General features: G+C 35.9%; 1 protein-coding gene across 2 annotated transcripts; it reads right to left on the reverse strand.

The window, feature by feature from the left end:
• Window positions 1-1,307: 1,307 nt before the first annotated feature.
• On the reverse strand, window positions 1,308-19,373 carry LRIF1 (ligand dependent nuclear receptor interacting factor 1). Of its 2 annotated transcripts, XM_082614097.1 has the most exons (4): window positions 18,697-19,373; window positions 6,408-7,917; window positions 4,919-5,191; window positions 1,308-4,113 (listed from the first exon to the last, which is right to left on the reverse strand). In XM_082614097.1, exons 1-4 carry the CDS (start codon window positions 18,762-18,764, stop codon window positions 3,676-3,678), a joined length of 2,289 nt encoding a protein of 762 aa, XP_082470223.1. In that variant the 5' UTR covers window positions 18,765-19,373; the 3' UTR covers window positions 1,308-3,675. The 2 variants fall into 2 exon arrangements, with proteins under 2 accessions (XP_082470223.1, XP_082470224.1); XM_082614098.1 differs by lacking the exon at window positions 6,408-7,917 and having other exon boundaries at window positions 18,697-19,363.
• Between the last annotated feature and the right edge of the window lie 7,892 nt (window positions 19,374-27,265).

Raw genomic sequence — 27,265 nt, forward strand, 5'->3', positions numbered from 1 at the left:
CCCTCCAGAAAAATCGTACCAATTTGTATTCCCATCAGCAATGTATAAACAAGTCTATTTCTTCACAGCCTTGCCAAAATAATGTTTCCACATTCATAAATATTTTCCATTCTGACCAATGAAAAATGCTGTGGTGTTAATTTGCATTTACCTAATTTCCAGTGAATCTGAATATTTTTCATGTTTGAAGGTCATTATTATATCTTTTATCATAAATTGTTCATATAGTTTTCCCATTTTTCTATTGTTTTTTTGTCCTTTCCCCCTCATTACTTATACTTTTAACAAAATTACTTGGCTATCATGATAAATAAAGGTTGTAGGAGGACACTGATGGAAGCAGGGAGACAGTTAGTTGGTGGTTTCAATAATCCAAATGAGAGATAATGCGAGGTTGTCACAGTAGAGGTGGTAAATAATAATCAGATTCCAGATAAATGGAGAAAATTTCCTAACAGATGAGGGTATGAGAAAAAGAAAAATCAAGGTTTACTCCAAGTGTGTACACTTGAACAAGTGGAAGCCTGGATTTGTCATTAACTGATATAGAGAAGATCTTGGTTGAGGCAAATTGTGGGTGTGGATAATTAGAACCTAGGTTTGGCCTGTGTTAATTTTGAGATGCCCATTGGACTTCTAAATAGAAGTGTCAAGAAGGTGGTTGGATACACAATGTTGAAGTTCAGAGGAGAGTTCCTGAATATAGATGGTAATTTGATCCATGAGAACTAGATGAGACTATCATGACTGAATATAGGTATAAAATAAAAGACATACAAGGAGTGAGCTGTATGTAACTCCAATATTATGGATCATGGAGAAGGGAAGGAATCAACCGGAGAGACTAAGGAACAACCAATAAGGTAGTAGGAAATCAAGAATATGGTGTCTTGGTAGCAGAGTGAAGAACAAATTTCAATGACAGACTTATAAAACGTGTCAAATGGTACTGACAGGTCAAATAAGATAAAGACTAAGAACTGACCATTAGATTTAGCAATATGTTGATTGTTGAAGACCTTGAGAAAAACAGGTTTAGTGGAGTGGTAAAGACAAAACCCTAATTTGAGAGATTTTCAGAACGAGAAGTAGGAGTTTGAGACCATCAATATAAACAAATGTTGAGAATTTTGCTATAAAGAATTCAAGCCACATTTCCATACCATGGAATTTATTATCAGAAGAAATGTGGTGCTTGATGATTCCATGAGCAGCAAAGCCTTAATAATAAAAGAAGCAGAAAACATCAAAAGGAGAAGGTAAGAAAATGAAATGAAATGAAAATGGATGCAACATGTCTATTAGGATGCTTTTAGTTGAATTTTATTTAACAAACATTGATACAAACATTGATACATTGCTATGTGTCAAGCACTATTCAAGGATTTATAAATACAATTCATTCAATAATCTTCCAATCCTCAAAATTCATTTGAGATTGCCCTTTTTCCAACCTTTAAATGTACTCTGACATGAGCTCACAATTTTATCTTCTCTGTTTATACTGTTTCCCTAAGTGAAGTTTTCCAGACCTATGACTTCAAATAATATCTATTTACTGATAGCCTTTAACTATGCATCTCCTAGCCCCCAAATTTAATGTTTTAGCTTGACGGGAAAGTGAATTTTTAATATTTTAGCTTGTATTTTCAATTCTCCCACAATGGACATGTACTGCTTCTTTTATAAAATGTTTAAAATTTTTTCAAAGGAGGTAATAATTCATGAAATTATATTCCCACTGATAGATAAATTAAGACTGACAATTGACCACTGCATCTAGCAACATGGAAGTCACTGGTGTCCTTAACAAGATCCATTTTGGTGGAGTAGGGGGAGAAAAATCTGCCTGGAATAGTTTGGCAGTTCCTCAATGAGTTAGGGTATGACCAGCAATTACACTACTAGGTATATACCCAAGAGACTTGAAAACATTATGTCCACACCAAAACATGTACCCAAACATTTAGAGCAACACAGCAACATAACATCCTAGTAGCCAAATGTGTACACAACCCAAATGTCCATAGACAAATGAATGATAACGTGTGCTATATCCATACAGTGGAATATTACTCAGCAATTAAAAAAAGAATTAAGTACTAATACATGCCACAACACAGATGAAACTTGAAAACATTAAGCTAAGTGAAAACCAGTCACAAAGGGACATATATGGAGTGATTCATTCCATGCATATGAATACCCCAAACAGGCAAATTTATAGAGACAGAAAGTGTTGCTGGTTGCCAAGGGCTGGGGAAAGGAGAGTCTGGGGAGTGACTGCTAATGGGTATGAGGTTTTTGGGGGGTAATGAAAATGTTCTAAAATTAGATCATGTTGATGGTTGCACAACTCTGTGAATATAACCACCGAGTTGTACACTTCAAAAGAGTGAACTTTATGATATACAAATTATCTTAATAAAGCTGTTACAAAAACCCAAAAAGGCAAGAGAATCTAGCTGATGCTCAGTTTGCATTTGTTCTACGCCCTCTCAGTATTTTCTGACCGTTTCCTAATTTGTTGCCAATGTCCAGGTTTTATTTGACCCTACTTCCAGGAATTTGTTAATCATTTTTAAAAAATAAACTTTTCCTCCCCCTTAATCCCCATCTCTACACCATTCTCCAACTTGCCAAATCAAAGATAACCAGATAGGAAAATGTCTGCCTCTATTATGAAAAACTACACTTTACCATTTTAAAAAGTATTAAATGTGGCCATGTTCATATTTATTTTTCACACAATCCCAAGTCACATATGTACATATTCCCCCCCACCAAAAAAGGAAGCATTTACCTAGGAATAATAACATATCACTTTAAGCAAACAATACACTATATAGCCTGAATGCTAAAACCCATTTTGTATTATATGAAACTACTTTGTAAAGGTTACAAAACAAACATCCCTCACTCTTGAGAAATGTTTGAATTTTTAAATAATGCTGCTATAATACATTTTCTTTCATGAAATTTTTAAAAAACTTACAACAATGGTGAGTAGAATGTATCATTTTATCGCAAAGGTTTTTGTGGGCTTTTTTTTTTTTTTGGTACACGGGCCTCTCCTGTTGCAGCGCAGACTCCAGACGCGCAGGCTCAGCGGCCATGGCTCACGGGCCCAGCCGCTCCGCGGCATGTGGGATCTTCCCGGACCGGGGCACAAACCGGTGTCCCCTGCATCGGCAGGCGGACTCTCAACCACTGCGCCACCAGGGAAGCCCAGAATGTATCATTTTATGGGTAAAGAGACATATAGATATACAAGCCCATTGGAAAAGCTAAGTTTAGAGCTGATTTCCTCTGTTGGATTGTCTAATTTAAAAAGTACACAATAATTACCTATTATTGGAATAACATCTCAGCAATTTAGCTAAATGTACAAACAATAACAAATATTCAAACTGGGGGAATTCAAGTTAAAGTAATAGAAAAATAGAAAACTTCCTTCCAAAATAAGGTATCTAGACAAAGATTCAGATACCCCATGAAATTATTCACAAAAGTCACATAATCAACCTTTTCTGTATTTCTTAAATAAAATTTTATAGCTGATGAAAAGAGAAGTTTCATATGCAAAGACACTTTCAGAATGCATCTATAATTAACTTAATGCAAAAGTATATGAAAAAAGTTATTTCACTGGTCTTTACGTATAGCAACATTTTATTATTTTTGGTTCATCTTCTTACGCATTTCTTCAAGAGCTGCTTCTTTTTCTCTCAGCACCTGCTTAAGTCTTCTTATTTTTTCATCTCTAATGGTTTCTTCTAACTCTGGTGGTGTCATGGAGAAAATATCTTCAGTATAATTTTTATTGAAGGAATGGCTTGGCTCAAAAGCTGTATTTGAACTCAGTGTGTCTTTCTCTTGGTTCCCATGGATACAGTGTTTTACCTCAGATCTCTTTTCTTCCCTGGTTTTGTTGCGGCCTCTGAGAATGTTATGGTGTGATACATTTGAAGTCGGTAAAACACTGTTAACGACTTGGGAACTGGTGACATTAGTTCCTCCATTTACAGTTGTGTTATAAACACTCTCAGTTCTTCTCTTCTTTGTGTGATCCATCTTCTTATTGGTTTTTGCTTTTCTTTTCTTATCAAAACCCTGTTGCAATGTTGAGTAAGATTCCAAAAGAAAAACAAAATATTATTGCTGAATAGTGTGCTCTTGAATTTAACAAAGTTTGCAGATACAAATATTTAGCCATTAAATTCAACTCAACAAAATATAATTCACATATTCCTGCTTAAGTCAAATATTAGAAGTTATACTGACCTACTATGAAAACCTAACAACCATCTGTGGAGAGCATAAGAAATAGAATTTATTTAATTTTTTTTTCCTCTGCAGAGTAGGCACATAGGGAAGCTTATCACTGGGAAAGGTTGACTGGTTTTAGATCTGAAGTTCAGGATATTATACAGTAATGAAGTATTTATAAGTAGAATGACAGTAAGCAAAGTTATAGGGACTTTATTTTCATCATTATTGTGTAGATTTCTTAAGATGTTTAAATTAAAGTAATACTGCCGTATCTGCATGCTTATATTTTCCCTGCATTTCTGTCATTTCTTTTTTCTTTTTAAATTTTTTTTGGCTGTGCCATGTGGCTTGCGGGATCTTAGTTCCCTGACCAGGAATTGAACTGAGACCCCCAGCAGTGAGAGCTCAGAGTCCTAACCACTGGACTGGTAAGGAATTCCCTAAAGCAACATTTTAAATTAACTGGGGATGCATTTTTACCTGTGCATATACGGTTCTTAACATTGTTTTAGTATAATACATATACATGCAAATTTGGTAACAACTATCATTCATATTAATGCACAAGACTAAAAAAAAAATCAAGAAAATTAATACATTCATATATCTTTGGAGTACCTACAAAGAACACTTTAAAATCTATTACCTGTTTTCTCCCTTCCTCCTTCACTATAAACTCTGTCTCTTTGTAAGTATCACTTTTCACCAAACAGCTAAAGGAATCAAAACCTCCTCCAGAGCCCAAATGGTGAGGAATCCGAGTAAGGCACACGCTCAAATCTTTAGTGAGACCAAATATCTTTCTAAGTTCAGCATCATTGTTCAGACATGATGCCTTATTGCTTCTTCCTTGGGAATTGTTCTTGTCATTTCTTTCTTGTGTAACTTTTTCTAATGTTGATGCCATCTCATTCTGGATCTGGAAATAGGAAAAGAAAACACACAAACAATACTGCCAATTACTTAAGCTATTTTATCAGACTAGCAACTAAGTGATTACCTCATCTTACTTAAAATGCTATGCTTTAAAGTCCTAAATGACTGGATTGTATTACTCTTGCCTTACCACCCACACTTGAAAAGCTGAACTTAACTGAGCAAAACCAAAATGGTCTCCTACAATTTTACTTTCTTGTGCTAGGAAAGTAACAGGTAGTTAATTTTTAAACAAATGAAATGAGAATACAGACTAATGAAAAGTTAAAAATAATCAATATAACATTATGTTGGAAATTGTCATCTTTTGGAAAACTCTTATAGCTTTAATCAATCTTGTACTTAATCAGAATTTACCTCCTTACATCTCTGGAGTTCACTGAATTCTGTACTGAAGGGGAGAAATACTGAACATTATTAAGTAGACCTCTAAGAAGGAAAATGTGGGTACAAATATTTAGTGATTACACATACACATATCTTAAGTAGAACAGAAGGATAACTATGTGGATTTGTTGAGTAATTGAATGAGTCAGAAAGAAGGGCTAAAAAAAGGAACAGGAGACTTGTATACTAAAAAAACAAAAAACAACCAAACAACCCAATCAAGATGTTGATAAATTCTTTTTCCACAAATGACTGAAAGGTATTAATTAGCCATATCCTGCCCCTTCTACCATCTACCTAAAAAAGTTGCCAGATATCTCCCTACCACCACAAAACAAACAAACAAATCCCAGCACTGCTCTGTGCATATTAATCTCTTCATATACTAAAAGTAAGCTCTTAAGTATATATGTATGCATGTATATGTATTTATGTGTACAAAGATATATACATATATATATATACACACACACACACACAATTTTACTAAGCTTTAAATTCACATTATCCTTCTCCAACCCTTCTAAATCTTGTTGCTCTGTGATTTGTTTGTTTAATTTTGCTTTGAAGACTTGGCATGCCAAATGGTTCTAGAGAAAAATACTGCTTCAGCTCTATTACACTCCTCAAACATTTCCTTCAGATGAAAGCTTTGACTTAATTAAGGATTCACGTGCGCATGGTATGCGTGTGATGAAGAGGAGGATGGGAGAGGAGGGAGAGAGGTATCATAGATAACTAACTTTGAGAATTAAGAAAGAAAAATTTTCTATATACATAGATAAAAAAACACCCTAACATGGGAAATTTACCTTTGGTTCTTGGTCTCTGAAAACACACTGTTGTGAAGTAACAGTTGTTGCATCAACAGAGGAACTTATTTTCTCTATGCTGTGGATGATATTTCCTTTTCTGGGGGAATTTTGTCCTGTACTAAATCCATCTGGAAAGTCTGGCTTTGAGAATAAAGTCTTACTCTGCTTTAAGTAGTTAATGGATTGGTTCATACTATGTGGGTTTGGGGTAGAAAGAGATGGTTTCTCCACTTTCTTATTCTTCTCTGCCCTTAGATTGGCCATGGAAGCAAGCTGGGTATTTGAAAGTGATTTTGTCTCCATCTGGGAAGATTTACTTTTAGCCAAAACAATATTTACAACCTCTCTGGATATTTCTGTGACTGGACTTGAACTTACTATCTGTGATGTATCTTTTCTTGGTGGAATATCAGGAGAAACAGAATTCTCTTGGTCAATTTGTGATGGCAAAACATCTGTCCCCCTTTTAGCCAACAGATAGACTTTCCCATTAAACATAACCAAAGCATTATCTTTAATAGGCATACTTTTGGATTGTGTCCCACTAGGACTGATGGTACTCAATGGTGGCATATTTACAGTATCATCTCCCAAACTTTTCCTATCTACAAAAGTTTTTAAAATCTTTGAAGCCACATTATTTGAAGATTTAACAGGAACAAGTGATGGAGTGCAAGGCTGTAGATTTTCTTGAAAAATCCATTTCACTGGAGCAGCTTGAGAATGCTGACCACCTTTTAATTGTGTCTCTTTAGCAACATTCATTGGAATCTGTGTGGTATTTAGTATCATTGGCTTTGCTATTTCTGTAACAGGTTTTGGGTAAATGTTTTGAAAGTTCTTGGTAACTACATTTTTCACTGTATTTACAGGAGATACATAAATAACAGTTGGTATTTGGGAGGCCTCAACTGTTCCTGAGGTACTTGTGGTTGCAGTTGCAAGTATCTTTTGCTGAACTGAAGGAGGCAATGAAGACGCTGGTACAGATTTCACTTCAGCATGGGCTGGAATCTGTAAATGATGCCCAGAAGGCAAAACCGGAGACTTCACAGTCATTGGAAGACTCTGGGTATTTACTAAAATATAAGATGAATCATTTTGTGTTGAGGAGGGAGAAACAGCAAACGTTTGCATGGTGAGTCCATCAATTTTCACACCATGACTCTGAACTTTAGAAACTGATGAGGTAAAATTTTCAGTTCCCACAGAAGTAACTCTAACTTTTTCTGCTGTGTCTACTGTTCTTGTAAGAAAATAGTTTGAAGAACTGGCTGGCTGAAAAATGGGCATTTGAACTGATGCACTTGTGGAGGAGCTGGAAATCTGAGTCTGAAAAGTAACTTGAACTGGATTTCCTGTATTCCCTTTCAAAGCATCAGACATGACTGTAGATTGAACTAGTGGTATAAGATTTCCAGAGGAATTAGGAATTGGAAGTAATTGCAGAAGATTTTTTCCATCCGAGCCAATCGTCTGAACTACTTGGTACATGCAGCCTGAAACACTTAAAAGAACATCGTGTAAATAAATACAACATACTACATGGTATATACATTTTATTTAAAAACAAGTATTTGCAAACACTATGTTTTAAAAATAAAAAATTATAAAATATAATAATGTAAGTATGTAATTTGTCACTTTGAGTTTTCAAAGTGAAATACTGCAAAAGAAAGATTTTGAAGAAGTAGAAGAGATAATCAAAGATACGGTCAGCTTTGATATAGATCTCCTCACATGATTAGGCAATGGGTATAAGATATTAGCATTTATTCCTAAAAGTAGACTTTTCTAAGTTTTACCCTGTATAAAATTTCAGCTACTAGAATATGCTCCTCTTAAACTATTAGCATCCTTCCTTCTTTTCCTTAAATTCTTTCCTCTAGTCCTTCTCCTTTACTATTATTGACCAGGATTCTTATTTTACCTCCATTTATGCTTATTCTATTTCCCTCACTCTTTTCTCCCCCTACCCAATCTGTTCTGTATTCTTCCCACTGATAATGACAAGTTCTACTGTCAGCCATTCTTTTGCTTAAGGCATCTCTTAAGATGATACCTTAGTTTGCCACATTTCTTGAGACTAAACTGAGTTACTCATGTAGGAACCAGTTTTTTCTTTGATTTATTGTTCCAGCATGTTTGATGTTTGGTGTTAAATAGCTCTTGGTATGGCAATTACTCATATTAGTTCCAATTGCCAGTCAACCCATATTTATAATAGCAACATCATTTCAGCTGAACGGTTTTCAGTGACTGTGGAATACACTGGAAGTCAATAATTTTTTAACTTAGCCTATTTTGATTCTATTAACAGTTATCAGCTATTACTTAGCACAGATCGTCTGATTTTTTTAAAAAAAAATCCAATACTAATCTGTATCTGTTTGTATAATCAATTATTTGTAGATTACTTAAATGCAGACACCTCAAGTTATACATACCTGAAACCATCCTTCAGTTCTTGGACAATACTAAACCCTCATGGGACTCAGGGTAGTCACACATGCTACTTAGTTATTCTTCACCCACCCATATACTCAACTCTCAACATAAATGATACTTCCCAGAAGATACATTCTCTGGCCACCTTAACTACCCTTGCTCTTCCTTCACAGGTAATAATATTACACCTGTTAGTTTCCTTCATGGTACATATCACAAGTTGTCATCATATATTAATGTTTTTTTTCCACTGGTCTACATATTGTCTCTCATACTAAATTCCAGCAATATGGGTACAGAGTCCATGTCCTATAGACCCAATATGGCCTTACATGACTAAGATTAAATGAAAAAAATTTAAGAATGAAAAATAATAATTAGAATTCTCAGTAGTGTAGGTGTGTTTTTCTGCCTATAGGTGTTTTTAAAGCTTCAGGTATTAATACAAATCAAAGCCAAGATTCTAGGAAGCACTGGATTCAGTTTTACCTTTCTGCAACCCCAAATAACATAATTATATCCTTATAAATATTTAAAAGTTTTCTGGCCCTTTGATAGCACTTCAAAATGTTATATTTACTTTCAATAAATTAAAAGTTAATCTCTAAAGAAGTATGAACATAAAGAAACGTATGAATTCTTGCTTTGACAGCTTGAAGAAGAAAACTCACCTTCACCTCCTCCCTATCCCCCAAAAAGCAAATATAAACTGGATCAGAACTTAATTTATTAAACCAAAATTTACTGAGTGTCTGTTATGGTTTAGGCACCAGACTCAGTTATGTAGCTCAGTAAGCTACAGCCTGGGGCCAAGTCTGGCCCCCTCCCTGTTTTTGTATAGTACACAAGCTAAGAATGGTCTTTTTATTTTAATTTTTAAAAATCACAAAAATAACATTTTGTGATATATGAAAATTATGAGTTTCAAAACTCTGTATCCATAAATAAAGTTTTATTAGTAAACAGTCACACCCATTTTTTATGTATTGTACATGGCTGCTTTCTGCTGCAACAACAGAGTTAAGTAGTTGCAGCAAAGATCACATGGCCTATAAAGCCTAAACATTTACTATCTGGTCCTTTACAGAAAATGTTTGCTAGCCTCTAAGCTAGTTCAACCTACAATCCCTAAAAGAACTTAAAATGCTGGGTACATGGACATGTAAATAGGCAATTTTTATTGAGATAAATGATGTACTTGGAAGAGTACAAAAATGCTCACTCCTTTTCTTTAAACATTTTCTTCCCAAGGTTTCCTAGATATGACATACTTCTATCCCTGTAGTGACTCCTCAGTCTTCTTTGCCAACTCATCCTGCTTGAATCAACCTTAAAATGTTGGAATTCACCAAAGCTTAGAGTAAATTCTTCTCTTCTTACTCTGTAAGCTTTCCCCCAGATGATTTATTTTATATGCATGACTTCAATTAAACTATCATTTATATATCAACAATTCAAATAGTTATATCTTAGCTCTTTTGAGATTCAGGCTTATATGTCCAACTTCCCTCTTGACATTTCCATTCAGAATCTCAAATGCACCTAAAACTCAACATGGTCTTTTCCAGTGTTTTTCCTTCAGTAAATGGCATCCAAACTATCTTAGATGCCTAAATCTGAACAAGTAATTCCAGCTTTCTTACCATCTGTATTCAACCTATCACAAAATCCTCTTGATATTAACTCCTAAATTTACCTTGATCTATTCAATCGTTTACAAATCAATTGTTCCCACTCTAGTCCATCTCTGGCTTGGTCTATTATGGTAGCTTCATAACTGGTCTTTTCTTCAGTCTGCCATCTCCTCTTCAAATTACTCAGCACTCTAACACTAGCCCTTCCCTGCTTAAAACATTTCATCAGCTTCCCACTTTCTTTGAGTGGCAGAAAGAAAACCAAGAGATTCTGATGCAATGGAAGCCAAAGGAAGAGAGAGTTTCAAAAAAATTGGGCAATTCTATTGAAAGTTTCTGAGAGGCCAAGTAGGATGCAGGTTAAAAATGTATACTGGAATTAAGGGCATGAGGATCACTGATGGCTTTAAAAGAGCAGTTTGGTGGGGAAAGAAGTTGGTAGGAGTGAATATGAAGAAAGAATATGAAGACAGCAAGGACTGACAACTCTTTTATGAACTTTGACTGTAAGAGGAAGAGAAAAACTGGAAAGCACCTGGAAATTAAATGGGGTCAAAGAAAAGATCTTTTTTTTTCTTTTTTTTTAATGTTAGGTGAACTAGAGCATAAATGCTCATGTGAGTCAACAAAAGGAAGAGACTGGTAATAAAGGAGAAAGAGGGGTAATTAATAATGTAAAGTTTGAAAAGGAGGTAGGAAATTGATATCATAAGACAGTTGAAGGGACTGAACCTTAAAGAGAGCTGGAGATGTATGTCTTTTCATAGGAACTGGAAGAGAGGTTAGGTGCATTTGCAGGTAAGTTAAAGCTTTGGCATTAGAAGGTTGAGGTAATTCTGATCTAGTGGCTTTTCCTTGTACTATGAAATAAGGACATGACATCATTTGCTAAGAAGAGCAAAAACAAGGAGAGATTTGAGGATAATCAAAAAGATTTGAAACAGTCTTTGTGAAAAGTAAGCTGACCTCAGAAAATATCAGTCATCAGGCAGTGTTGATGGCCCAGGGAGATAGGTAATGATCATGAATTCATAGTAATACCAACCTGTGCTCATGAGAGTCTCCCTGTTTCACCAGGTATAGGCAGAGAAACTAAATCACTGAGTTCATCCAAGATTGGGGTGGCTTCAGAAGGGTATAACAAAAATCAAAGAGGAACAAAAGATTTTAGGGTACTGAAAAAAATTACCAAATGATGAAATGCAGAATCTATACTAGATGGGAAGGAAATGAGAACATAAAAGGCTAATGTATAGGGAGAAAATAAAGGGAATGGACTGAGGGCCAGATAAAGAACAGTCAGAGTGGGAATACTTAAACAACTAAGCTAAAATATAGGAACTGGTGTTTGGAGAGCAGGATGCCTAAATCAAGAATTTTGTAGATGCAGCAACTTCATCTGATAACAAGAACTACAGAAGTGGATAGCTGGTGATAGAATGGAGAAAACACTGAGGAAAAAGATCTTTGTACTGAAAGACCAGGTGACAAAGAGGTTATTGACACAGATGCTAAAGTTATGTAGGATTAGAGAGAAGATTGGGATGTGGGTGCCAAGTTCAGTGACAGAAAGTTGGTAGATGGTGTTAATGAACCATAATTAGGACCATCTACCAACTTTCTGTCACTGATATGCCAAAAAGTTGTCTTGAAGCCCACTGTCTTCTATTGTCTTCTGCAATCTATTTTGTTTCCCATTATTCTACGACACCTTATTCTCAAAGATTACGAAATATGTCTGCACAGTTAAATCTGGCTTTACTCTATACTCATTCCCTAGGTGCTCTCTACTGAAATTAACACTGGTAGCTAATTATCCCTCCATCTTGAACCTCTTCCTACTACGATTTCCATTGTGTACAATATTTGTCTTTCTTAATGTTCCCTTTCTTATTCATTTTCTGCATTTTAAGTATCCAACTATGACTTCTCCCAAAAGTACAGTTCTTGACCCTGTTTTTTCTTTAACACATTCTTCCTTTGTAAATCAACCATACCTCAATAAAAAAATAAAATTTTAAAAAGGCATTCTTCCTTAAAGACTGCACCAAGGTAAGAGTTCAAAGCTTCAACTATTACCTTCAACTATCTCTTCTGCAATAATGACTCTCATGTTATATCCTTTTATTCTATCCCCCAATATTGACCTCAATTCCATATATGTGATGTCTGACCAAACACTTTCACTTTTAATACCACTACTTTAAAGTTAAAATTACTCTGTACTGAAAACTACTACTCTATCTTACCATCCAGTCATGTGTCAGCACTACTGTTTTCCATGTCACTTAGGTCTTAAATCACCTAGTAATCTCTATCTTTACCACCCTCTTTATTCACCTTTAATTCATCCATAGTACTTTGTATAGATACTTACAAAGGATAAACATTCAATAAATGTATACTGAATGAATCACCAAGTCTATAAAGTTTTTTTTTTTTTTTTTACAGCTCTTACTCATATTCTCTTTCTTCACCTTTGCCACTTCTACTTGCTAGATCAGACCTGCATCACCTTGTATCTAGTCCTCATTATCTCATTCCTATGTTTGGCTCTGACTTTTAAACTAGTTTTTCTGACTGTGGCCATTATCATTATGTATCTCTGGCAGACTAAATCATTGTTTTCATCCTGTTACCTCCTTGCTTAAAGTTTCAGTAATTCATCAGTGCCAATTCAGCCTGACATGAAAATCATCTACAATCTAGCCCAACCAATCTCTACAACAGTACCACCTAGAACGTCTCAGCATAAAATCTCTGGTCCTACCAGAAAGGTCTCTACTGTTCTGGATTGTCTCATGTACATTATTTACTCTAAGAATTCTTTAAGTTTTTTTTTCTTCTCTAACAATTTAAAACAGTTATAAACTGAGGATCAATCCATCTTCTCCATGAAATATCTGCTAGTCACTCAAACTCATATTAATTTCTTCCAAGCTGGAATCCCTAAAGCACTCTCATTGGTGCCACTAATGCTAGGAGTTACATAATGCCTTCCATATGGCCTTTGATCTATTAGTTAATTTTAAAAAATGAGTGAAGTATTTTTTTCCTCAGTGAGCTTGAAACCCCTTATGGTCAGAGACTACATCATTTATTTTATAACTGTTCTTCCAATACCAAGCACAGTAGGCCCTCAAAAAATTATTTTAAAAATAAGGCAGCTCTGTCAAATATTTCAAACATATTGAAATGTCTCAATACCTTTATTGTTTAGTCTTATTTAGTTTATGCACTTCATTTGTCAGTAACATGTGGCTAACAGATTAGAAGCTTCAACAGAGCAGAACACACGCTTTTATAATTAATTATTTGTATGGGGCAAACATTTTAATTGGCATATTAGTTAAACAAATCACACAGGCTTCTGATACTTCATTCATATACTTTATTATATGGCCCCTATATTTCCGCTTTATAAAAAACATTTATATTGCACAAACTCTTTTCAAATCTAATCATGGATTTTTCCTCTCTTCTCCATTTCCCCTCCAAAAAAGGGAAGGAAAATACAGTTTCTTCTATGTCAGTATATCAGTAGAAATTCATACAATCTACCAGAGACCATAAATTCATTAAGGGTAGGTTATCCTATTCATATCTATATTCTCTACACCTAATAGAGCAACTGGCACACTGTAGACAATATTAGCTGAATTGAATCCTACAAGCTCTAATTTTTAAAAAAATCTGTGATTTCCTAGTAACAAATGGAATGAGTTCTAAAAATTAAACTGAAATGCAGAATGCTAAGGAAAGAAGTGATAAATCAGGGTGAAATTCATACTTCTTCAATCAATATATATATTTTTCAGCTATAGAAGAGAACTTCCACTTAACATACTAAAACCCTATAAAGATTCTGTTTTCTTAAAGATCATATTCTGTTAGCTAAGGTTAGAACTAAAACTAGAACCGGACTTTGCATCCCATGCTCTCATTAGGTAATCAACATGGTAATTACTTTAAACCAACTAGGATTTGAACTGAGAAACTACATTGGAAAACTAATACAGTTTAAGGCTTTAAAAGAGAACACAGGAATACATTCGAAAGATTATGGGCTTCTAATCCTGGCTCTTCCAATTATTAGTTGATTGACTTTGGTAAATTTACTTAACCTCTTTGAATCTTTCTTCATTTGTAAAGGTTTGCTATAACTGGTTGGGATTCTAATAAGCTCCCAATATATGCTAGATATCATCTTCCACTAAAATATATAATTCGTGTCCAAGAACAAGTAAATGAATCAGGTAATCTTTTGAAAATGTGAGAAATTTAATAAAAGATATAGTAAACATACTTATAATATTATATAACTTCTGTCATTTTTGACTATTCTAGTTTTGTGTGAAGCATTTACAGATTAGATATGGAATGATAAAAATTTTGCAGGTTACTGAACATTTCATAGATAATTTTGCAAAATTTTCAACTGCTAAGACTTTTTTCCATCTTACTCTCTCTGATTCAACATTATGTACATACATAACATACACAAGTACATAATGTAATAATATATGATAATATTTACCATATAATATTATATACATAATAGATATGTTATTGTAAACAGTTGTCATTAACTCTAACCCTAATAAACAGTCCAACAAGGTAGGTATTGCCATTCCTATTTTATAGTTGAGAAAACGAAGATTTAGTAATATTAAATAACTTATTCAGAGACATGCTTTCTTGGGCAATACCATGCATTTTCTTGTATTTACTTTAGCATAACCCTAATATAACAGGGTCTCAAAAATTCATGAATAAACTGAGAGATTAATGAGAAATAGATTTCAGTTAGCCTTATGGTATGTGTGTCTTTCTCTCTCTCTGCCTCTCGTACACATACACACACACACACACACACACACAAATCACAACGGCTAAGATAATAACACTTACACTGTACAAAACTAAATGCACACTGAACTGACAATGAAACATTATCTGTCTAACCAAACCAAGCCCCCTGCTGAGGACACCCATTTTAGCTCCCTATTTAAGAACAAAGCGTCAAAGGCAGATAGAAGCCAACTGCTTATCACTCTCTATTTTCAGCTCTGACCCTGCCTGAGTTTCAGATTCAAATATCTCGCTGATTGCCTTCTTGGTGTGTTCCTCACCTCAATTAATTTACCAATATCTACCCAGAAAATTGGCATCATAATTGATCCACTGTTCTTCATGCCAATTCACTGACAAGGTCTGCCTATTTTCCTTTCTATATTTCTTTGAATCCAACCCTTGCTCTCCATTAGCTAGTGCAGGCTCTCAGAATATCTGAAAGGACAACTGAAATAGAATCCTTATATGCCTGACCCCTCACCCCCAAATCCACACTGCCATCAGTTACCTAAAATGACACCTGACCATGACAGTTCTTTTCTTAAAATCCTCTGAAGGCTCTCCAACAGATGAAGTCTAATCTTTCAGCAAACCCTTAAGAGCTCTCTATTTATCCTACTTATTACTAGTAATAAGTCATACTGCTGGGTTTTTTTAATCAATTCCCTCTTCCTGGGCATAGCCTGCATTCATCTTTAATTGGATAGCTGATACTTACATTCCCCAACTCAGCCACTCCAGAAACCTTTCCTACAATTCCCTTTCTGTATGCCCTCACAGCATCATCCTGTGCATAACACTATTAAAAAGTGTATTACATCATATCCACCTCTAGACTTGAGGTTTTTCATGGGCATGGCCAATATCCTACTCTTTAGTCAGTCTCTCCATTTAGCACTGTCTGTCACATAGCAGGCACTCAGTGAACGTTTTTTAACCAAATGTTTGAACGATACAGATAATAAGTGGTGACCTAGAATATGAACCTAGGTCTCTGTAACTCTACCTTGTTTCTGTACCTCTACCAAGGTCTTTGTAACTCTACTGTACCATTCTGACTCCTGCTTTGCTCTTTGCATATGAAGTCCAAATCTAAATAAACTTAATGTTTACTGTCACAAATATCTTCCAGATTTTTCCTTTGTACTATAAGATTAAATTTGGGTTTTACATTTTATGCACTGATGAAGAGATACTTTTTAAACAATAAACATTCTGTATCACATTACTGAAAAACTTTATAGCAGGAAAGAAGTAACTCAAGAAAAGCTCAAGTATCTACAGAAAATAATAAAATCATACAGTCATTTTAAACTTATGAAGAAAATGATTTTGTACCATCAAAATATAAGAAAATATAAGAAATATAAGAAAATGAAGCTTCCAATAAACTAAAGAGATGACATTAATCCAACTATTTGCAAAAGTATATTTGGACATCATGCAGATTGTTACTTATAAAAAAGAATAGAATCAAATATGCAATCAATAACCAAAGTAAATGTCAAATAGTTTCAGAAAGGCATTTTGTAAATGTCCGAAGTATGTGATTTAAAATCTAGAGGATTTGAAGAAATAAATGCATTCAAAGATGATAAAAATAATGCATAAACCAATGAGTTAATGAACTCCAGATAACTGATGAATGTAACTAAAACAGAATTCAACTTGTAATGTTTTAAAAATATAGATAGCCAAAAGAAGTAGAAACTGGATAACAGAGTTAAATAACACAATATACAAAAAGTAAGATTCTTACTCTATCTTATTTCTGATATTGAAAAAGAATGCAATCCTGAAACAAATTGTGTTAAATTGGGGTAAATCAGATGTTATCAAATATCCAGGTACTAAAACAAGATAGAAGAAATGAACAATCATTAAAGACTAATTCTATTTTTGCATATCTATACAGGGCACTACCTCTGCCTTCCCCCTCAACTTCTACCAAAAATAAGCCAACAAAAAACATACATGCACAAAAGCTGGCTCTTGTTAAGACCTGAAATACAATGGTTCTTTCTTGGCAGTTCTTCCATATGGTTTTAGCTCAACACTTTTGGTGACGATTTCTCTTTAGAATATTATGCATACTTTTTATAAGTGTTTATTACAATTAGGTTTTATATCTACTTGTAACTACCTACTTCCTGGGCTAAAATTTGTATAGAAGTAAAGTTGTATCCTTACGATAATAATAATAGCTAACATTTAAATAATGCTTTTCTATTTTTCCTACACTAAGTATTTTAGTATATTCATTCTTTTAATCCTTAAAATACCTCTAGGTGCTCTTATTTACAGACTGGAAACCAGGTCACTTGGCTTCACAAATAGTAACTAGCAAAGACAGCATTAAACCTAGTGAGCCCTTTTTTCTTCAATCATAAATGCTCTTCCATGATTTTTACATCTCCATTTCCATGCTTTCTTCTTCACATTTTCCTTCTGCAGGGACTCGTTAACTTTCTTCTCGCCACTTATTATATACCCACAAACCATGGAGAGTACAACTTAAAATATTCTACCTTAGCAAACAATTTTGTTCCGGTTTTATTTCTTCTTGATTAATATGAGCTTAAAAAAACCACTGAGTTAGTGATAAACTATTGTCTAAATTTACAAATAAGTGTCTAAGAAATACTAGAATCTCCCCCTGACAAATGTAATTCCTCTACATAAACATCCAATTCGAGACGACATTCTCATTACACCTGCTTCAAATATGCTGTTCGAAGGGATTAACTTTACATGATAATTTCTCTATTTTCACTTTTCTTTATCTTCAAATAAAGCCATTATTCGAAATTTAAAAAAAATCGATTCTCTTATTCCAGAACAATTTTTCGGTTTCTATATTCATATACTCTTATTACACAAAAATATGTCCTTTCCTTCTCACTAACTCTCTTAAATTACAGTTATTTTCCCTGAAGGTCCAGCGCCACCTGAGCTGCACTTGCTAATCCGCGCGGATTGCTGCGTGTTTTTCTGCGAGTGCGCGAGAATCTTCCAGAAGACTTTGCTCACACAGGCGCGCCGGCCATGTTGATTCTCCTCTCCCGTGGAGATCTACTCTGTCAGCCTATGAAACTTCAGACGCTGGAGTCCTGCGGAGCCAGGGCAGAGGCTGACTGCGTCAGGCTCTGAAGAGGTTTTACGTTTCCGACAGGGACGTGCTCTAAGGGCTCTAAGTGCCAAACTGCCGCGCACTTCCCCTGGAGTGCTCACCCAGCGGGATCAAAGGCATCTGAATTGCAGAACGTCAGGAAACGACGGCCGACTCGACATCCTGCTAAGAGACGGGCGAGATGCGGCCATGTCGAGGGAGATTCGAAACCGGTACTTACCAGTGCGAGGCGTTGCCTGACTTTTCCTCTGTAGGTTTCAGGAAGACCCTCTGTAGGTTATTGGACATTTTAGAGGAGTGGGAGGGACCAGTACATCCAGGAAAGGGGGCAGTGTCGGGGCCGAGGTCCTCCAAGTGGCGAGAACCAGAGCGAGAGGATGTAGGGATGGATGCCCCGTAGCAGCTCAGAGGGGTTAGAAGCTGAAAGGAGAGCGACGGCGGGCTCTCGAGAAGGCGTATCCTCAGGCTTCGGAGAGAGACGGCGCAGCCACCAGAAACCGGAAGAATCGAAGAGGCTGACGGGGCGGGTCCGTCCCTAACCTCTGAGAAAACAACCCTGAGTCTCCGCCTCCTCAGCGCCTAGCCTAGGACATCGCTCCAGAGTCACCGGGAATCAGCGCGGGAGGCGTGGCCTTAATGGCGCCGCCCCTATCGGTGCCGGGTCTGTGGTGAAGACCAAGCCAGACGGGCTCGGCCGACCCCGCCCACCAAGGCCGCCAGCGAGAGCAAAGCTCAGCCTAGCAGCTTCCGGCATCGACACATCCGGTCGCCAAGGTGAATGGCTCGCTAACGCCCCGCCCTTACGCTGCGATCCAATCGCAGGTGACGTTTGCTGTCTCTTCCGGATCAAGTAACGAATCGCAAAAGAAAATTCTCCAGATACCTACGCAAAATAAAATGTTTCCGGGGTCAGTCGCAAAGTTTCTGCCTTTGTATTCGCCGCTAGTGTAAGTTTCCTCTCCCGCCAGTGCTTTAAAAGACATCGGAGGGCTCTTTTGAAGCCATATGCACTCCTGGCGCGAGAAAATTTTACATGCCTGCCTGTGGCAAGCGCCTATATTATTGCTACTTCCTGAGGGTTTCTTGTTTTTTTTCATTTCTTGAAGCTTTGCCTCGAGATTTAACCTAATCTCTCTCTCCACCCCACCCTTAATCCTCGCTCGAAATTACTTATTGTCATATAGTTAACTACTTGATTCTCTAAAAGTTTAATTCCCCATATAGACTTACTTTTTGGCATCTTTATTTGGATCTCCAGAGAAAAACTTTGCAGAAGTCTCTTGATTCCCGCTGTTAAAATCTCTTATTTGAGGAACAGGTTAAGTCTCTGGCTTCAGCTGGGACTAGAAGGAAGCTGTGAGAGGAGTGGTTTAGGAGATCCAGTTTTATCAGCTAGAGGCAGTAAAAATGTAAACTGGCTCAAATTTAGGAGATTGATGTATGGTAGCCAAGTTAAAAGGTTTATTTTGTTTTTTTTATAAATGCTGGGTACTCATTCTCCTAACTCCTTAATCAGCTAGTACTGATGAAAGATCTTGATGTTCTGATACAGAAAGTAATACTTTTTAACTACTGTTCACTCTTTGTTAAAGGTTAATTTTAGTGATGTCGAATCCTGTGTGTGTAACTGGCATTATATTTCAGTCAAATATTTCCCATACTAAAGAGGGGGCAGAGTGGTTAGCCCTTAATACTGTCTTGGTTCTGATCATCATCCTATCTCTGAAGGCAAAACTACTTGAACGAGTTGCTATTCTTGGCTTGTTACATTTTCTCACCATTCATTTCTTAACTTTGCAGTTTGGCTTCTCCTCATATCCATCAGCACTTCTAATAAATGAAGCTCATTGTCACAGATTGGGTTCCCTGGGAAGCATTCTCTTGAAGATGGACTTTGGTGTGCCTGAAGTTTATTAGGGATCAGTATCTGTAGAAGGGAAGAAAAGGGAGCAAAACTGGGCAGAGGGAGACGTTGGGTTGTGATGCCCAGTCTCAACAAAGGCCTTAGACTATCCCACATAGAGCTCTAAGCTCATGACCTTTTTTTTTTTTTTTTTAAGATGAACTTCTGAAGTTTTCCCCAGTGGGATGCAGGCTTTGCCAAGGAAGGGTGCATGACCTTAGGCAAGGATGATCTCCTTAGCCAAAGTAATTCCTCAAGGAGGCTGATAGCTGAGGCATGTCTGCTGGCAGCACTCCCAGTAACTGGCAGAATAAGACCTTCATTTCTCAACGGAGGTCTGGGAGATGCATCAGAGTGTCCACTGTACTCATTAAACCACTCATTTAGCTGTTTCAATTGATACTATTTATCACAAATAGTATAAAGATTTGTTCAAATCTTTATTCAGCAGCTCTGTTAATTAATTCTTCACTCTTGATGCCACTGGTAATATACTTTCTTGGATTTCCTCCTACATTTTTATGTACTCTTTTTCAGTTTCCTTTGAAGGTTTATCCCTCACTTGGCCATTAAACAGAAGAGTTCCTTAAATCTTGATGATTGATCCTCTTATTTTCTCAAACTATCCTGTCTCCTCAAGTGACTTCAACCATGCCTGTGGTTTCAATGACCACCTCTAGCCATTTGTATACTAACCAAACACATAATGTTACATGCCAAGTACTATTCTAAGTGCTTTAAAAATATTAACTTGTTTACTCTTAACAACTAGTAAAAAATATTACATTCATATGAAGAAACGGATGCACAGAGAATAGCATAACAGCACAGATAAAGGGACGAGAGACCAAAAAGAAATTAGAGCATATTGTAGTTCTTGTTAGCTAAGAGTGACAAATTTAAGCAACAACTGACAGAAATGAATAGATTAATAAGTCAACAAATGTAGAGGATTATTTTACACACATACATCTCTGAGAAATTAATAGTTGAAGCAGAGAAAAGATAGGCATAGATATCAAAATTTTAAACAATACAGTAAACCAGGTTGAGACATCAGATGTATAAATAATCCACTCATCGGATAGTGCACATTATTTTTGAGCACATATAGAATATGTATAAAAATAATGTGATAGGCTACAAAGGAAGCTCTACTAGTGCTGAAGGATTAGTTCTATACATACTATGTTTTCCAACCACAAATTGATTAAAATTAGCTATCCAGATAATTAAGAATAGCTTTAAGACATATTTAGAAACTGAATAACCTATTACTAAATTACCCTTGGGTTAAAGATGAAATCATAATGGAAAGTGATTTAAACACATATGTCATAAAATAAGAATGTTTAAACACATGAGTTAAGCATCCAATTTAGAAGTATTTTAAAAAGCAAGAGAGAATACCAAAGGAAACATGAATAAGTAAGTGAAGTATATAACAACAAAAATAATGCAGTAAATTAACAAAGCCATAAGCTGATTCTTTGATAAAATCAATAATAGAGATAGACCTCTAGCGAGATTAATCAAGCAAAAAAAGAGGAAAGATGCAAGTAAGCAAAATACAGAATGAAAAGGATAAATAACTATAAATACAGCAGAGATTTTTCTTTGCAAGTATTATACATAACAATTATAATACAACATTTGCTGAATCCTGCTACGATGATGAACTACTATGAACTGCTGATTCCTTTCTCTAAATTATAAAAGGGAAACATATATTCTAAGAACTAAGAGAAATTTTGAAAACTCCTGAGGGAGCTGAAGGCTGTCTTAAAATGAATGTGTAGGGAAGAAAGTAGCTGCAGTCCAAGCACAGAAAACAGGGAAAGAATAGGTCGGAAAAAGACAGGTTTAAGTTATTTCTGTTGTTTCTCTCCCACATTACCCTGGGATTATCAATGTCTGTCCACTCAGAATAAAGTTAAGGAATAGTCCAGATTTGTTATTTTTCTTTTTAATCTCCAATTTCTTTCACTTTTTAAAAATATCTTTTGTTCTCTTCCTCACACATACAGCATGCTGGGAGTGGGAGGTGGGCAGGCTGGCAGGAAGGGCATGCCCTTCCACAAGTAAATTTCAGGTTTTTCACAAGGTAAAGTGCCATGTTTACTATAGTATTTATGTATTTATTAGTCACTTAACATGTTAAAAACTGTACTTACATTTTTATTTAGTCCTTGCCTTTTGTTTAATATGTCAGATTTTTTTGGTGTTGTGCTCATAACCTCATTTTCCCTTGAGTAAAATGGGCTTTTATTGCCTAATTTTGCATAGTGTGGTGATTTTTAGGAATGCATATGTCATGTTATATCAGAACTGACTGCAAAAAATAGTCAAAAACTTTTTAAAGTCACTTCTGGACAAGACAGAGTAACAGGGACTGGATTTACCCTCCTACCTGAAGCAATGACAATAACAACAACCAGATAAGAATGCATGAAACAACACTTTTCAAGACAATCAAATAATGAACAATGTATTAGTCAGCTTGGGCTGCCATAACAAAGTACCGTAAAATAGATGGCTTATAAACAACAGAAATTTATTTCTTACAGTTCTGGAGGCTGGAAGTGTAAGATCAGGGTGCCAGTGTGGTCAGATTCTGCTGAGGGCCCTCTTCTGGGTTGCAGACTATCAACTTCTCATTGTATCCTCACATGAAAGAGAACAGAGAAAGGAAACAAGCTCTCTCTTGACTCTTATAAGGGCACTAATCATTCATGAGGACTCCACTCTCACGCCTTCTCCTAATTACTTCCCAAAAGCCCATCTCCAAATATCATCACATGGGGGGTGGGTAGGATTTCAACATACAAATTTAGGGGGATGAAAAAATTCCCATCAGACAGTGATCCCTGAAAGATGGGAAAAAATGAGGTAAATCTTACAAATGCCTCAGATTACTGCTTTGAGAGAGTTTCCATACTACAGCTCAGGGTGAGGAAACTGAGGAAGAACATGTCAGTCTAGCTGAGTTGTGAAGATGGAGCTGATGGTCCAGGATACAAGGCAGCTGGAGTTGATAAGACAGACTATTAGAGGAAATAATTGCATAGAAGGAGAATCCCAGAGATCTGGACAGTCCCTCTTGAGTATTCAGCAGAGTACTAATAAGCACATAACTGAAAGGAAACAATCCAAAACTGGGGAAAGAACCATCCAAAATGAAAAGAGGGAAACAGTATCTAACACACACACAGGGCTGGAATCAGTACACGTTCTCACATCTGGACTGGAAAAATTCATACTTCATGGGTGCTGTATATAGTATCTCTACACTCCAGATCCACCTAATGCACCATACAAACAAGACCTGAGAGTATCAAACTGTTTCCAAATAAAATAACTGTATCCCAGAGCAAAATTCAAGAAAATGTTTAGCAATACAAAAATATCCAACAATAAGGTAATAGTGACAATGTTAGAATCCAATTCAAGATTATCAGGCATACAAAGAGGTAATAAAATATGATCCATAATAATCAATCAAGCAAAACTAGATGTAAGATGTTAGTTCCTAGGTATGGTTTTCTTTGTATTTATCTTATTTAGGATTTATATGCCTTCTTTAATCTGTATTTTGATAATTTAATTTTCAAAAATTGCTCACCAGTATTTCTTCAAATATTGCTTCTCAATCCCCCCTCCCCTCTCTCTCCCACACACCTTACTGTATCCAATTACACGTTAGACCATTTACCAATATCTCATATGTCTCTTATGCTCTATTCAATATTTCCTATCTTTTTTTCTGTGTGCTTGATTCTGCATATTACCCTGAACTCTTTCTCAGGTATATTGCCTACCTCAACTTCATTTAGTTCTTTTTTGGGGTTTTATCTTGTTCCTTCATTTTGAACATGTTCCTTTGTAGCCTCACTTTGCCTAACTTGCTGTTTTTATTTCTATTTATCTGGAAGGTTGGTTAAGTTTCCCAACTTTAGAGAAGTGGCCTTTTGTAGGAGAGTCCTATGTGTCCCAGCAGCACACTCCCCTCTTGTCACCAGTGCTCTATACTCTAGGGATACCCCTCATGTGGGTTGCATGTTTCCTTCTGTTGTTGCAGGATGATTTCTTTGAGTGGTCTGGTTGGCTTGGTTGGTTGTCTTGTGGAGAGGCTGCTAGCCACTGGTTGGTGGGGCCAGGTCAACAGGTGGCTGGCTGTGGAATCCCAGTGGGCCCCTGGGCTAGTCCTCACTCAATGGTGAGTGGAGTCAGGGTCCAGGAGACTCTGGGGCTGCTGCCCAACAACTGGTGGGTGAAGCCAGTTCCTGAGGCTAGTGCTGGCTAGGAATAAACCTACCTAAGGCAGTAGAAGACCTGTACTCAGAAAACTATAAGACACTGATAAAAGAAACTAAAGATGACACAAACAGATGGAAAGATATGCCACATTCCTGATTTAGAAGAATACATAATGTTAAAATGACCATACTACCCAAGGCAATATATAAATTTAATTAAAATTAAAATGCCAATGGCGTTTTTTACAGATCTAGACCAAAAATTCTAAAATTTGTATGGAAACACAAAATACCCTGAATAGCTAAAACAATGTTGAGAAAGAAGAACAGAGCTGGAGGTATCACACTTCCTGACTTCAGACTGTACTACAAAGCAACAGGAATCAAAAGAGTATGTATTGGCGTAAAAACAAACACATATATCAATGGAACAGAATACAGAGCCAGAAATAACACACACATGGTCAATTAATAGAAAAAGGAAGCAAGAATATACAGTGGGGAAAAGGCAATCTTTTCAATAAATGGTGCCAGGAAAACTGGACTGCTACATGTAAAAAAAAAAGAAATTAGAAGTAAAACTTTTCTGGGACTTGTCTGGTCATCCAGTGGTTAAGACTCCACACTCCCAATGCAGGGGGCCTAGGTTTGATCCATGGTTGGGGAACTATATCCCACATGCCACAACTAAAATGATCTCACATGCTGCAACTAAGACCTGGTGTAGCCAGATAAATACATACATACATACATACATACATAATTTTTTTAAAAGAAGAAATTTTCTCACAGAATATACAAAGATAAGCTCAAAATGGATTAAAGACCTAAATGTAAGACTGGAAACCATTAAACTAATAGAAGAAAACATAAGTAGTAATCTCTTTGACATCAGTCTTAGTAACTTTTTTTGATATGTCTCCTCAGGGAAACAGGGAAAACAAAAGCAAAAGTCAACAAATGGGACTACATCAAACTAAAAAGCTTATGCACAGTGAAGGAAACAGTCAACAAAATGAAAAGGCTACCTACTGAACAAGAGAAGATATTTGCAAACCATATATCTGATAAGGGCTTAATATTAAAAAAATATATAGGAAGAACTCATGCAGCTTAATATCAAAAAACAAACAAACCAATTATAACATGGGCAGAGGACCTGAATAGGCATTTTTCCAAAGACATACAGATGGCCCACAGGCACCTGAAAATATGCTAAACATCATTAATCATCAGAGGAACACAAATCAAAACCACGATGAGATTTCACCTCACAGTCATTAGAATGGCTATTATCAAAAAAACTACAAAAAACAAGGGTTGGAGAGGTTGTGGAGAAAAATTAACCCTCATATACTGTTGTATGGAATATAAAATGGTACAGCCACTTTGAAAAACTGTATGGAGATTCCTCAGAAAACTAAAAATAGAAGTACCATATGACACAGCAATTCCACTCCTGGGTATTTATCCAAAGAATGTGAAAACACTATCTTGGGTAATTCCCTGATGTTCCAGTGGTTAAGACTTGGCACTTTCACTCCCATGGCCTAGGTTCAGTCCCTGGTTGGGGAACTAAGATCCTGCAAGCTGAGTGGTGCAGTAAAAAAAAAAAAAAAACAAGAAAAAAGCCCACTAATTTGAAAAGATACATGCACCCATATGTTCATTGCAGTATTATTTACAACAGCCAAGATATGGAAGCAACCTAAGTGTCCATCAACATATGAATGGATAAAAATGTGATACACACACACACAAATGGAATATTACTCAACCATAAAAAACAATGAAATCTTGCCATTTGCAATAACATCAATGACCCTACATGGTATTATGCTATGTGAAATAAGTCAAACAAAGAAATACAAATGCTTTATGATTTCACTTATATGTGGAATCTAAAAAACAAAGCAAATGAACAAACATAACAGAAACAGAGATATAGATACAGAGAACAAACAAGTGGTTTCCAGAGGGAGGAGAGTGGGGGCAGAAAGAAATAGGTGAAAGAGATTAAGAGGTACAAACTTTCTTTACAAAATAAGTCACAGGATGTGAAATGAACAGTATGGGGAATATAGTCAATAACTGTAGTATCTTTGTATGGTGACATATTGTTACCAGGTTTATTGTGGTGATAAATTTGAAATGCATAGAAATAGCAAATCACTATGTTGTATAGCAGGATCTAACATAGTGTTGTAGGTCAATTATACCTCAAAAGTAAACAAACTCATAGATAAAGAGATCAGAATTGTGGTTACCAGAGGTGGGGGTTCAGGGGAGGGGGAATTGGATGAAGGTATTCAAAACGTACAAACTTTCAGTCACAAGATAAATAAGTATTAGGGATGTAAGTTACACATGATAAATATAATGAATACTGCTGTATGTTACATACAAAAGTTGTTAAGAGAGTAAATCCTAAGAGTTCTCACACAAGGAAAATTTTTTTTCTATTTCTTTAATTTTGTATCTGTATGAGATGATGGATGTTCACTAAATGAATTGTGATAATCGTTTCATGATGTATGCAAGTCAAATCATTATGCTGTACACCTTGAATTTATCCAGTGTTGTTATATCTCGATAAAACTGGAAGATGAAAAATTGGTGAACTTTGAATA

The sequence above is a fragment of the Mesoplodon mirus genome (assembly GCF_964341445.2).
Source record: "Mesoplodon mirus genome assembly, chromosome: 3".
Taxonomy (NCBI): Eukaryota; Metazoa; Chordata; class Mammalia; order Artiodactyla; family Ziphiidae; genus Mesoplodon; species Mesoplodon mirus.

Excerpts from the sequence above, each read along its gene's own strand:
- LRIF1 (XM_082614097.1), bottom strand. The coding sequence starts at position 18,764 with ATGTCCAATAACCTACAGAGGGTCTTCCTGAAACCTACAGAGGAAAAG. Across the intron at positions 7,918-18,696 it reads TCAGGCAACGCCTCGCACTG|TGTTTCAGGCTGCATGTACC; the intron begins GTAAGTACCGGT and ends TGTTCTTTTAAG. Across the intron at positions 4,114-4,918 it reads AGGAGGAAGGGAGAAAACAG|GGTTTTGATAAGAAAAGAAA; the intron begins GTAATAGATTTT and ends ACATTGCAACAG.